Source organism: Petromyzon marinus, unplaced genomic scaffold, assembly GCF_048934315.1.
Source record: "Petromyzon marinus isolate PM22_M1 ecotype Great Lakes invasive population unplaced genomic scaffold, UKy_Petmar_22M1.pri1.0 PM_G_Scaffold_37, whole genome shotgun sequence".
Taxonomy (NCBI): Eukaryota; Metazoa; Chordata; class Hyperoartia; order Petromyzontiformes; family Petromyzontidae; genus Petromyzon; species Petromyzon marinus.
In genome coordinates, this window is record NW_027422950.1 from 664,442 (window position 1) to 677,500 (window position 13,059).

The 13,059-nt window shown below is 52.1% G+C and overlaps 1 protein-coding gene across 1 annotated transcript in view; it reads right to left on the reverse strand.

The window, feature by feature from the left end:
* Nucleotides 1-13,059, reverse strand: part of LOC142915932 (ephrin type-A receptor 3-like) — a 32,142-nt gene that overhangs the window by 16,323 nt on the left and 2,760 nt on the right. Inside the window, exons 2-6 of the mRNA XM_076061557.1 lie at nucleotides 10,756-10,820; nucleotides 6,930-7,602; nucleotides 6,165-6,320; nucleotides 4,585-4,950; nucleotides 1,238-1,362 (exon numbers count right to left, since the gene is read on the reverse strand). Of these exons, the coding sequence (XP_075917672.1) occupies nucleotides 1,238-1,362; nucleotides 4,585-4,950; nucleotides 6,165-6,320; nucleotides 6,930-7,602; nucleotides 10,756-10,820 (1,385 nt within the window). The remainder of the gene's footprint in view (nucleotides 1-1,237; nucleotides 1,363-4,584; nucleotides 4,951-6,164; nucleotides 6,321-6,929; nucleotides 7,603-10,755; nucleotides 10,821-13,059) is intronic.

Sequence of the window (13,059 nt, forward strand, 5' to 3'; positions counted from 1 at the left end):
GACAATAATTGCATTAAGGGCCGCGCATGATCAATGACCGAATGCTGTGTTGTGTGACAATTCAAGTAACGAAGCATTGCGGCCATCGAGTGTTGTTGATAAGGTAATTAGAAGTATTTCAGTCGAACGCTTTAAATTCATAATCGTTATGAATCAATGAACGAACATCAACGTGGTACTGTGCTGACGATTTCAAGCATAATAACTTCGCATATCAGAATGTATTAAGGATTGGATACGAATCAAAGACCAAGTGCCGTATTGTGTAACAATTCAAGTATACGAGTTTGCATATTATAAAGTTAAGGTTTGATAGAATAGTTCGCATATTTTTAATCTCTCTCTCAACAACCGATCGATTGCGTTACGCGTCGGGAATTAACCACAGGTGCCGCTATCGAGGTGAAACAACGCAATCGTGATGTTATCATGTTAACGCTGTGTTGAAATTCCAAATCCCGAGATTGAGTTTTCATATTATCCAAAAATTAAAGTTAGCTAGAAATAAAATTGATAAAAGCAGAACGTTTGTGTGTGATTCTTCCTGAAATCCTGCATAATATTGTTCTGCGTATGAGATCTGAATCCTGGGGACCTATCATAAGTACACTATCACCACACATAATCCATAACACACATAATTCATAATGTTCAATCGAGAGTAATTGTATCCTTATCGATAATACGGAATTAAAGAGCAGAGTCGAATCGACTCTCTCTCATTCACGCTCACAACGCCTGCGTCACTGCATACGATTAATTGCGTTATTCCAATTCATAACACAATCCTCGTCACCGAGGCTCGACCTTATAATCCATAACGACCTGCATTATCATAACCACGCCCACTCGCATAAATTAATACGATTATCTCTCGAATCAGCATAATTTATGCGCATAATTACACTGATTAACATAATTTCGGATAAATTATGCGAATCTCAAATTTCATTTAATTTTCATTATTTTCATCAATTTTCATAACACCTATATATACAACAATGTTTACTACACACCACACCAGGGTACTCAATTTGAGGCTGAGTCGACCTAGGGGAGACCCAGGACTCGTTCAGATTATCGTCACCGGTGCCGGTTGCCGTGAGCGGGAATCGAACTCGAGACGCCGGGTTCGTAGCGCAGCGTAGCGCGTACCGCTGCACCACCGCTCAGCACGCACGCGCGTGCACATTCACACGCGCGCAAGTAAAATGGATAATCGCGAGCCGCTACGCACCTCGTCAAAGCATTTGACTTCATAGTCCATAACGATGCCATTGGGCTGCTCCGGCTCGGCCCAGGTCAACAGGACGGCGTCTTCAGAGACGATCTCCGTGTGGACACGCACCACGGGTGACGGTGCTGCGGGCAATCACAGCACGTGGTCACGCGCTAACTCATTTGTTTACCCCCCTGGCCAACGTCTCGAGGTGCGGTGAGTGACAATCGGTGTGCGTTTCCCCTTGCTGCTGAATGAAATACGAGTTGCGGTGAGATGTTCAAACACCAAGCAGACGGACGCCGCTTTGCGAGCAATCAACTCAACTTGCAACAGCCACACACGCGGTGCTTTGTGGTGAACATGCGAACATGGCTATGATGATGATAATTATAACAGATGATGCATTGTCTTTAAGAATAATAATTAGAGTGGTATATGCATTAAGAATAATATAATTATAATGTTACATGTGTAGTGGAGTAACGCGCGTGCTGGGGGGGTTTGCAAGCGGTGTGCACGGATGTGTGAGGTCGCATCGGGGCGAACAGGAGCAGCGAGAGACGCCCAAAAAAGATGCAGAGCAGTGATTGGCTGGCTGCAAATGCAGGCGGACAATTTAGATGCAGAGCGGTGATTGGCTGGCTGCAAATGCAGGCGGACAACTAAGATGAAGAGCGATGATTGGCTGGCTGCAAATGCAGGCGGACAATTTAGATGCAGAGCAGTGATTGGCTGGCTGCAAATGCAGGCGGACAACTAAGATGCAGAGCGGTGATTGGCTGGCTGCAAATGCAGGCGGCCAATTTAGATGCAGAGCGGTGATTGGCTGGCTGCAAATGCAGGAGGACAATTTAGATGGAGAGCGGTGATTGGCTGGCTGCAAATGCAGGCAGACAACTAAGATGCAGAGCGGTGATTGGCTGGCTGCAAATGCAGGCGGCCAATTTAGATGCAGAGCGGTGATTGGCTGGCTGCAGATGCAGGCGGACAACTAAGATGCAGAGCGTTGATTGGCTGGCTGCAAATGCAGGCGGCCAATTTAGATGCAGAGCGGTGATTGGCTGGCTGCAAATGCAGGCGGACAATTTAGATGCAGAGTGGTGATTGGCTGGCTGCAAATGCAGGCGGACAACTAAGATGCAGAGCGGTGATTGACTGGCTGCAAATGCAGGCGGACAATTTAGATGCAGAGCGGTGATTGGCTGGCTGCAAATGCAGGCGGCCAATTTAGATGCAGAGCAGTGATTGGCTGGCTGCAAATGCAGGCGGACAACTAAGATGCAGAGCGGTGATTGGCTGGCTGCAAATGCAGGCGGACAACTAAGATGCAGAGCGGTGATTGGCTGGCTGCAAATGCAGGCGGCCAATTTAGATGCAGAGCGGTGATTGGCTGGCTGCAAATGCAGGCGGCCAATTTAGATGCAGAGCGGTGATTGGCTGGCTGCAAATGCAGGCGGACAATTTAGATGCAGAGTGGTGATTGGCTGGCTGCAAATGCAGGCGGACAACTAAGATGCAGAGCGGTGATTGACTGGCTGCAAATGCAGGCGGCCAATTTAGATGCAGAGCGGTGATTGGCTGGCTGCAAATGCAGGCGGCCAATTTAGATGCAGAGCAGTGATTGGCTGGCTGCAAATGCAGGCGGACAACTAAGATGCAGAGCGGTGATTGGCTGGCTGCAAATGCAGGCGGCCAATTTAGATGCAGAGCGGTGATTGGCTGGCTGCAAATGCAGGCGGACAACTAAGATGCAGAGCGGTGATTGGCTGGCTGCAAATGCAGGCGGCCAATTTAGATGCAGAGCGGTGATTGGCTGGCTGCAAATGCAGGCGGACAATTTAGATGCAGAGCGGTGATTGGCTGGCTGCAAATGCAGGCGGACAACTAAGATGCAGAGCGGTGATTGGCTGGCTGCAAATGCAGGCGGCCAATTTAGATGCAGAGCGGTGATTGCCTGGCTGCAAATGCAGGCGGACAATTTAGATGCAGAGTGGTGATTGGCTGGCTGCAAATGCAGACGGACAACTAAGATGCAGAGCGGTGATTGGCTGGCTGCAAATGCAGGCGGCCAATTTAGATGCAGAGCCGTGATTGGCTGGCTGCAAATGCAGGCAGACAACTAAGATGCAGAACGGTGATTGGCTGGCTGCAAATGCAGGCGGCCAATTTAGATGCAGAGCGGTGATTGGCTGGCTGCAAATGCAGGCGGACAATTTAGATGCAGAGTGGTGATTGGCTGGCTGCAAATGCAGGCGGACAACTAAGATGCAGAGCGGTGATTGGCTGGCTGCAAATGCAGGCGGCCAATTTAGATGCAGAGCGGTGATTGGCTGGCTGCAAATGCAGGCGGCCAATTTAGATGCAGAGCGGTGATTGGCTGGCTGCAAATGCAGGCGGACAATTTAGATGCAGAGTGGTGATTGGCTGGCTGCAAATGCAGGCGGACAACTAAGATGCAGAGCGGTGATTGGCTGGCTGCAAATGCAGGCGGCCAATTTAGATGCAGAGCGTTGATTGGCTGGCTGCAAATGCAGGCAGACAATTTAGATGCAGAGCAGTGATTGGCTGGCTGCAAATGCAGGCGGATAACTAAGATGCAGAGCGGTGATTGGCTGGCTGCAAATGCAGGCGGCCAATTTAGATGCAGAGCGGTGATTGGCTGGCTGCAAATGCAGGCGGACAATTTAGATGCAGAGCGGTGATTGGCTGGCTGCAAATGCAGGCGGACAACTAAGATGCAGAGCGGTGATTGGCTGGCTGCCAATGCAGGCAGCCAACTAAGATGCAGAGCGGTGATTGGCTGGCTGCAAATGCAGGCGGAGAACTAAGATGCAGAGCGGTGATTGGCTGGCTGCAAAGGCAGGCGGATAATTAAGATGCAGAGCGGTGATTGGCTGGCTGCAAATGCAGACGGCCAACTAAGATGCAGAGCGGTGATTGGCTGGCTGCAAATGCAGGCGGACAACTAAGATGCAGAGCGGTGATTGGCTGGCTGCAAAGGCAGGCGGATAATTAAGATGCAGAGCGGTGATTGGCTGGCTGCAAATGCAGACGGCCAACTAAGATGCAGAGCGGTGATTGGCTGGCTGCAAATGCAGGCGGCATTGTCTTTAATCATAATATAATTATCATGTTTTTGCATAGCATTTAAGAATAATATTATTATAATGTTACGTGCATGTTATAGCTTTTAAAAAAGGAGAATGTATTTTTAAAAAAAATATTTTAAAAAACCATTTAAAAAAAGATAGAAAAAAAATATTTGACAAAAGCAACTAAATATCTAAAGATGAAAAAGAGATTTCAAAAAAAGAAAGACGATGGCCGTGAGCGAGAGGAGGAGGGGGGGGACGACAACTCACGATCCCGTGACGTGGCGACGTGGACGGCCGCGAACGCCGAGGGGACGCCGCTCAGGCGGGAGACGCCATTGGTGGCGTGCACCTCCAGGGTGTAGGCGGCGTTCTCACGCAGGCCGCTCACCTCCACCTTGGCGTTCGTCAGCGGGAGCGGAGGCCGGAACCTCACGGCCGGGCCGCACGGCGGCGCCGGCTCCTGGCCCCTCTCCCCACCCCACCCCCGCAGGGGGGGCGGGTGGAGCCGGCACACGACGGAGTAGGCGAGGTCGGAGCGCCCGCCGGGATTCGCCGGCGGGCTCCACCGGAGCGTCACCGAGGCGGCGGCGGAGAGCGGCGAGGTGACGACGTCCCTGGGGGCCGACGGCGGCTCTGGCCGGGGGGGGGGGCGGAACGGAGTTTATAGAGTAGTGTAGTAGGTAGTGTATAGTGTAGTGTATAGTGTAGTGTATAGCGCAGTAGTGTATAGTGTAGTGTAGTACTGTATAGTAGTAGTGTATAGTGTAGTGTATAGTGTAGTGTAGTAGGTAGTGTATAGTGTAGTGTATAGTGTAGTGTATAGCGCAGTAGTGTATAGTGTAGTGTAGTACTGTATAGTAGTAGTGTATAGTGTAGTGTATAGTGTAGTGTATAGTGTAGTGTATAGTGTAGTGTAGTAGGTAGTGTATAGTGTAGTGTATAGTGTAGTGTATAGTAGTGTATAGTGTAGTGTAGTGTATAGTGTAGGGTAGTAGTTTATAGTGTAGTGTATAGTGTAGTGTAGTAGGTAGTGTATAGTGTAGTGTATAGTGTAGTAGTGTATAGTGCATAGTAGTGTATAGTGTAGTGTATAGTATAGTGTATAGTGTAGTAGTGTATAGTGTAGTGTACAGTGTAGTAGTGTATAGTGTAGTGTATAGTGTAGTGTATAGTGTAGTGTGTAGTGTAGTGTAGTAGGTAGTGTATAGTGTAGTGTAGTAGTGTATAGTGTAGTAGTGTATAGTGTAGTGTAGTAGTGTAGAGTGTAGTGTAGTAGTGTATAGTGTAGTGTAGTAGTGTATAGTATAGTGTAGTAGTGTATAGTGCAGTGTAGTAGTGTATAGTGTAGTGTATAGTGTAGTGTAGTAGTGTAGTGTATAGTGTAGTGTAGTAGTGTATAGTGTAGTGTATAGTGTAGTGTATAGTGTAGTGTGTAGTGTAGTGTAGTAGGTAGTGTATAGTGTAGTGTAGTAGTGTATAGTGTAGTAGTGTATAGTGTAGTGTAGTAGTGTAGAGTGTAGTGTAGTAGTGTATAGTGTAGTGTAGTAGTGTATAGTATAGTGTAGTAGTGTATAGTGCAGTGTAGTAGTGTATAGTGTAGTGTATAGTGTAGTGTAGTAGTGTAGTGTATAGTGTAGTGTAGTAGTGTATAGTGTAGTGTATAGTGTAGTGTATAGTGTAGTGTGTAGTGTAGTAGGTAGTGTATAGTGTAGTGTATAGTGTAGTGTAGTAGTGTATAGTGTAGTGTAGTAGTGTAGTGTATAGTGTAGTGTAGTACTGTATAGTGTAGTGTAGTAGTGTATAGTGTAGTAGTGTATAGTGTAGTGTATGGCGCATAGTGAACGAACTTGCACAGGCCACAGACTGGGGCTCGCCGCTGGGCCGGAAGTATCCATCGTGGCAGGTGCAGGACGTCGCTCCGATGACGCTGCCCGTGCTGTGTGGCGGACACCGGGAGCAGGAGCTGTCTTGGGCCGTCTCCTTATAAGAGCCCTGCTCACACACTGCACGCACAAAGGTCCCGCCCCCCGACCTGTAGCCTTTACAGACTCAGTTTAACACCTTTATTATGAACCTTTACAGACTGTTGGTGCTGTCAGTAGCGAGAGATGGGGAGAGAGATGAGCAGATGGGGAGAGAGATGAGCAGATGGGGAGAGAGATGAGATGGGGTGGGTGAGAGAGTGCGTGGGTGGGTAAGTGGTTGGGTGAGTGAGAAAGTGGGTGAGTGAGTGGATGAGTAGGTATGTGGGTTGGTGAGTGGGTGGGTGAGTGGGTGAGTGGGTGAATGAGTGGGTGAGTGAGTGGTTGGGTGAATGGGTGAGTGAGTGAGTGGGTGGGTGGGTGAGTGAGTGAGTGGGTGGGCGAGTGAGTGAGTGGGTGGGTGAGTGGTTGAGTGAGTGAGTGGGTGAGTCAGTGGGTGAGTGAGTGAGTGGGAGGATAAGTGGTTGGGTGGGTGGGTGGGTGAGTGAGTGAGTAGGTGGGTGGGTGAGTGAGTGGGTGAGTGAGTGGGTGAGTGGGCGAGTGAGTGTGTGGGAGGTCCGCTGGGTCTTTCCACATCTCTCTCGAGGGTAAGCGATGATGAATCTACTAAAACAAATCCCAACGCGTCACCTTGGCAGGCGTTCCCCGCCTGCTGGTACCCGGCACGGCAGACGCAGCTCCCGGGGTGGCCCTCCCACTCGCCGTCGGCGTTGCAGAACATCGCCGGCTCCGGCTCCCCCTCGGGCCGGAGCGCGTGGCCCACGCACGCCCCCGTCACCTCCGACAGCGCCCACGGCCCGTCGCCGGCGGCCGGAGCGTCGGGGAACTCGGCGAGGTGGACCGCGAGGGCCGGGCAGCGCCTGCCGTAGACGCGCACGGACGCCAGCCACGCGCAGGCCCCCGTGTCGCGGAACGCCAGACGGAGGCCGCCCCGGGAGAGGGGCCCCACGTCGCCCGCCGCCTCGACCTCCGACCCGCCCGAGCCGACGACGTCGACCTTGGAGAAGAGCCGCCGCTCGTCGTCGGCGAAGACCCCGGCGGCGACGTCGCCGGGGTCGTCCGACTCCCGGTAGTAAACGTCCAACGTGTCGTCGTCGCAGCCGGCGGCGGAGGCGGCGGCGGCCGGGAGGCGACGGGGGCACCGGCGCCGTAAGCTGAAGCGGAACTCGAGGAAGATGCGGCGAGCGTCGCCGCGCGGGATCCAGGCGGTGCGCAGCCACTTGTCCTGCCTGGGCACGGCGGGGCGGCACTGCGCCTGGTACAGCCTGGGCCTTGAGCGTTGGCCACTCGTAGCCTGCTGCCACTGCGGTCGTGGTGAGGGGAGAGGGAGTGGAGTGTGGGAGGGAGTGTGGGGGGGAGTGTAGATGTCACAGTGATTCTGAAACATTGTTCTCCACTCCTTGAATCAATTTTTATAACCTGTAAACCGTTTTACTCGCCTCGCGAGTTCGCGTCGCTCATTTTGGTCGGAGTTTATTTGCCGCCATGTCCTCAGGTTAAAGAGGCCCAACGCATGCTCGCCGATCAGATTCTGAGTGTGGAGCGAGCAAAATCGAGATTCGTTGGGTATCGTACTTGGCGACTCTAACAAAGGTAATCTCAGCCACGAACTCCCCAAATACATACAATTCATTAAATGCCCAACCAGAGAAGGGAACACTCTGGATCACTGCTACACTACAGTCAGTAGAGCCTACCACGCCGTCCCCCGAGCAGCACTAGGACACTCTGACCATGCCATGGTCCACCTGATTCCTGCATACAGGCAGAAACTAAAACTCTGTAAACCTGCTGTGAGGACATCTAAACAGTGGACCAGTGAGGCTGTGGAAGATTTGCGGGCGTGCTTAGACTGTACTGACTGGGATATGTTCACGACTGCTACCAATAGTCTGGATGAACTCACAGAGGCTGTGACGTCCTACATCAGCTTCTATGAGGACTGCTGTATCCCAACACGTAACAAGGTGAACTTTAACAACAACAAGCCCTGGTTCTCAGCAAAGCTCAGAAGGTTGAGGTTGGAGAAGGAGGAAGCGTTTAGGAGTGGAGATAGAGACAGATTCAAGGAGTCGAAGAACAGGTTTAGCAAAGCGGTGAGAGAGGCTAAACGACTGTACTCAGAGAGACTAAAACACCAGTTCTCTACTAACGACTCTGCTTCTGTCTGGAGAGGGCTCAGGCAGATCACCAACTACAAGCCCAGAGCTCCCCACACCACTAACGACTCCCGCCTGGCCAACGACCTGAACGAGTTCTACTGCAGATTTGAAAGACAATTGGACTGTCCTGAACTACCCCTTCCCACTCAAGAGGCCCCATCCCCCACCCATACTATAGAGACGACTCTCTCCTTTCAGGAGGGAGACGTTAATAGACTTTTCAAGAGGCAGAATCCACGCAAAGCAGCCGGGCCGGACTCTGTCTCTCCAGCCACCCTCAGGCACTGCGCTGACCAGCTGTCTCCGGTGTTCACCTACCTCTTTAACACCTCCCTGGAGACATGCCATGTACCAGCCTGTCTCAAGTCCTCCACCATCATCCCTGTGCCCAAAAAGCTAAGGCCAACAGGACTAAATGATTACAGACCGGTCGCCCTTACATCTGTGGTAATGAAGTCTTTTGAGCGCCTGGTCCTGGCACACCTCAAAGCCATCACAGACCCTCTCCTGGACCCCCTTCAGTTTGCCTACAGAGCCAACAGGTCTGTGGACGACGCAGTTAACATGGCCCTCCACTTCATCCTACAGCATCTGGACGCCCCAGCATCCTACGCTAGGATCCTGTTTGTGGACTTCAGCTCTGCCTTCAACACCATCATCCCTGCCCTGCTTCAGGACAAGCTCTTCCAGCTGAATGTGCCCTACTGGATCACAGACTTCCTGTCTGACAGGAAGCAGTGCGTTAAGCTGGGAACACAAGTCTCTGACTCCAGCTCCATCAGCACCAGAACTCCTCAGGGCTGCGTCCTTTCCCCACTGCTCTTCTCTCTGTATACCAACAGCTGCACCTCCAATCATCTGTCCGTCAAACTCTTGAAGTTTGCGGACGACACCACCCTCATTGGGCTGATCTCTGGTGGGGATGAGTCTGACTATAGGTGGGAAGCTGACAACCTGGTGACCTGGTGTAGCCAGAACAACTTAGAGCTAAATGCTCTAAAGACAGTTGAGATGGTTGTGGACTTCAGGAAGAATACAGCCCCACTCACCCCCATCACCCTGTTAGACTCCCCAGTCAAAAGTGTAGAGTCCTTCCGCTTCCTGGGCACTATTCTCTCCTGGGACCTCAAGTGGGAACTGAACATCAGCTCCCTCACCAAGAAAGCTCAACAGAGGATTTACTTTCTATGGCAGCTGAAGAAATTCAACCTGCCAAAGACAATGATGGTGCAATTCTATACAGCAATCATTGAATCCATCCTCACCTCCTCCATAACCGTCTGGTACGCTGCTGCCACTGCCAAGGACAAGAGCAGACTGCAGCGTATCATCCACACTGCTGAGAAGGTAATTGCCTGCAATCTACCAACCCTCGAGGACCTGCACACGACAAGGACCATGAGGCGAGCGAGGAAGATTGGGTTTCCTGCCGGTAAGGCATCACTCTCGACAGCCCAGGGGGGGGAACAGGAGCGCGGCGGCCCTTCCCCGCCCGGTGAGGAGTGCAGCGGCGGCAGCTCCCACACTAGTGGAGAGTCTGGGGGCGTCGGTACTTCGCGGGCAGGGTCGCAGGCAGGAGAGATCCCGGGGGCCGACGACCCTAACATAATCATCATCAGGTGTGAAAACCACAGCAAGAAATTTAGAAAAAAGTGGCGTTTTTTTAACGTTAGCACCACGGAGAGCGATTTGGCAGTTCAGAAGGACGAGTCCATCTATGTTCGGAAAAGAGGAGGGGGGAGACGAAAAATAATGGATGAGGTCTGAAGGCCACCGTAAGCGTGAACAATCAATTAAGACCCAAAATGGTTTATCAAATCCTTCCAATGATTGCTAAGCCAGAATCCATCTTCTCGGTTGAAATTGTCTCTGTGTTTGTATATGTGAATAGACTCATGAACGAATCTCTCATGGTAGCCAGATGGCTTGCAAAGAACCTCTGTCTTGGAGAAGTCAATGTCATGTGAGCCTACTGAATTATAACAGTGATCTGCCACGGCCGAGGTGTTGGTCCTACCGTGTTTCAGGTCTGCTTTGTGTTCACGAATGCGGTCCGAGACATGTCATTTGGTTTCTCCAATATAACTACTCCCACCGAGGCAACTTAGCGTTGTCTGTATTTATTTAAAGTTGCGCATTTTGATGATGTGACGTCACATTTCTCAAACCTCCCTCTCTCGTCACGCATCGTCACAAATGTCTGACCCCGCCCCCTAAGTGCGTGACGTCATCTATGGACGCCCCTCCCCCCCCGAACATCCACGGAGGTCTCGTGGCCTCCACGCTCGACTCACCCCATCGGGCGGGAAGGCGACCCAGCCGAGGTCGCCCTGCGCGGTCTCCGTGTCGAGCAGGTCCACTGCAGCGGGGTGGGTGGGTGGGGGGAGAGACACGCGCACGCGCGCACACAGAGAGAGACGAAGTTTCAAGTTTGTTAGGTACGAGCTGTACTACCCGGCTACGCCCGGGACGAGGATTCACCACGTCCCCCCAGTGGCGATGTTCACACAGCAGAGCAGGTACTCGTTTGATGCCGAGTCGACCTAGGGAAGGCCCAGGACCGGTAAAAAAATAATCGTCACCGGCGGTGGCCGTGAGCGGGAATCGAACTCGGGTCACTATACTACAACGCGTTACGCTTCCACGTGCGCGGGTCACGTGACAGATTTGACGTCACAGCTCACTTGACGTGCAAAAAAAATAGATGCATTATTGAGCTACCCCCCTAAAGAAAAAGCAAAAGTGTATTTTTATAATTTTAGGATGGTGTACAGTCTGGAAAGCACCCACGTGGCAAATTTCCAGTTTGTTGCATGTCGGGAAGTACGCTAAACATTTTGAACAGACACGCACAATCACAACTTTGCCTTTTATATCTATGGAGATAGCGTTGTGAGCCATGCGGCTCTCAAGTCGGGTGCAGCCGCAACAAACAAAATATGAACACAGAACATCTTAAAGCGACAACGCGTAACAGAAACATCCTGGAAAAAAAACAGCAAATATTTAATATAAAACGCCGCGTGCAAAAAATCCCCACCATCGTGTACACGACGGCTGTCACGGACTGCCGGGGCAAGTGCTGCTGCTGCTCGCGAGTAGCAGCACCTACCAAGGCTACCGGCACTGTGGCACACGAGGGCGTGGGTGGCCAGCACCACGCCCGGCCGCCTTTGTCTCCCCAGTGGCGATGTTTACTACACACCGCACCAGGTTACTCATTTGAGCTTGAGTCGACCTAGGGGAGGCCCAGGACCGGTTCAGAGAATCGTCACTGACGGTGTTGGCCGTGAGAGGGAATCGAACTTGGGTCGCCGGGTTCGTAGCGCAGCGCGCTAACAGCTACATACACACACACAACAACTGCCATTCGCCACTAAGTGGTGGTGACATCACCACGACGCTTGTGCCAGGCCATGTGCACCTTGAGGCCACGCTGGCAGGTCACGGGGCAGACCCAGGTGCCACGGGTCGACTGACTGAGATGACCGAAATGACTGGCTGGTGCACCACCTGTGCCCCCTACTGTGCCAACCTGCTGTGCTTTAGCCACCCGGCGCTCCGCTCGTTGTTGTGAGCGTCGCTCCTCCACCCTCCGTTGTTGTTGGAGGGCGACTGCCTCCAACTGCCCAGTAGCGTCCTTCACGAGCCTCCTCCACAGAGGCCAATTTTGACACCGCTGGTACCAGTCATCGACAAGTCCACTCAGCTCCACGTCCTCCCGTACCACATCACTCCATCTCCTCTCTAGCCCGTGCCGCGCCCGTTTAGCCCCCTCGATCCGGCCGAACAAAAGCTGTTTCGGCATGCGGTGGCTGGGCATGCGGGCTACATGACCCAGCCTTGCCTGCCGGAGGAGCTCATCGATGGGACCTTGCCCAGATCTTTCAAGGATTTGTGAGCTCCTCACACAATCCAGTCTGGTTAAACCCAGGATGGATCGTAGGCAGGCCAGCCTAAATGTTTCAACCGGCGAAAATGCTCCATTAAGGGGGTCCACGTTTCGCAAGCGTAGAGAAGGGAGGGAATGACCGTGGCCGAGAAGACCTGAAGCTTAGTGCGGAGCGACAGACCAGGTAGCTTCCACACAGCGTTACGCAACCGATGAAAAGATATTGCCGCTCGACTGATTCGGAGTGAGACCTCTGCTGTTAAACTGGAGCCAGTCATAAGCACACTGCCCAGGTATGGGAAACTCTCCACTCTCTCCACAACTGCCCCATCACCGATTGGGAGTTGTGGGGGTGGAGTGTCCGATGGTACAAAATATCCAGGCAGGTGCTTAGTTTTGGTGTGGCTGAAGGTAAGGCCCCCATCTCTTAGTGGCACGCTCCAGTCTCAGCAGCAGCGTCTCCAACTCCTCCTCTGAATGAGCAGCTATTACCAAATCATCAGCATACATAACGTGGTTGAGCAATAGGGAGCCATCCCTTGACCGCACCCGGGCATCGATCAGCCTCCCATTATAGCTGTACCAAATGGAGATTCCCCCGGTACAGACACACACACTCACACACGTACACAGACACACACTCACACGTACTCAGACACACACTCACACGTACACAGACACACACTCACACGTACATACATGTACA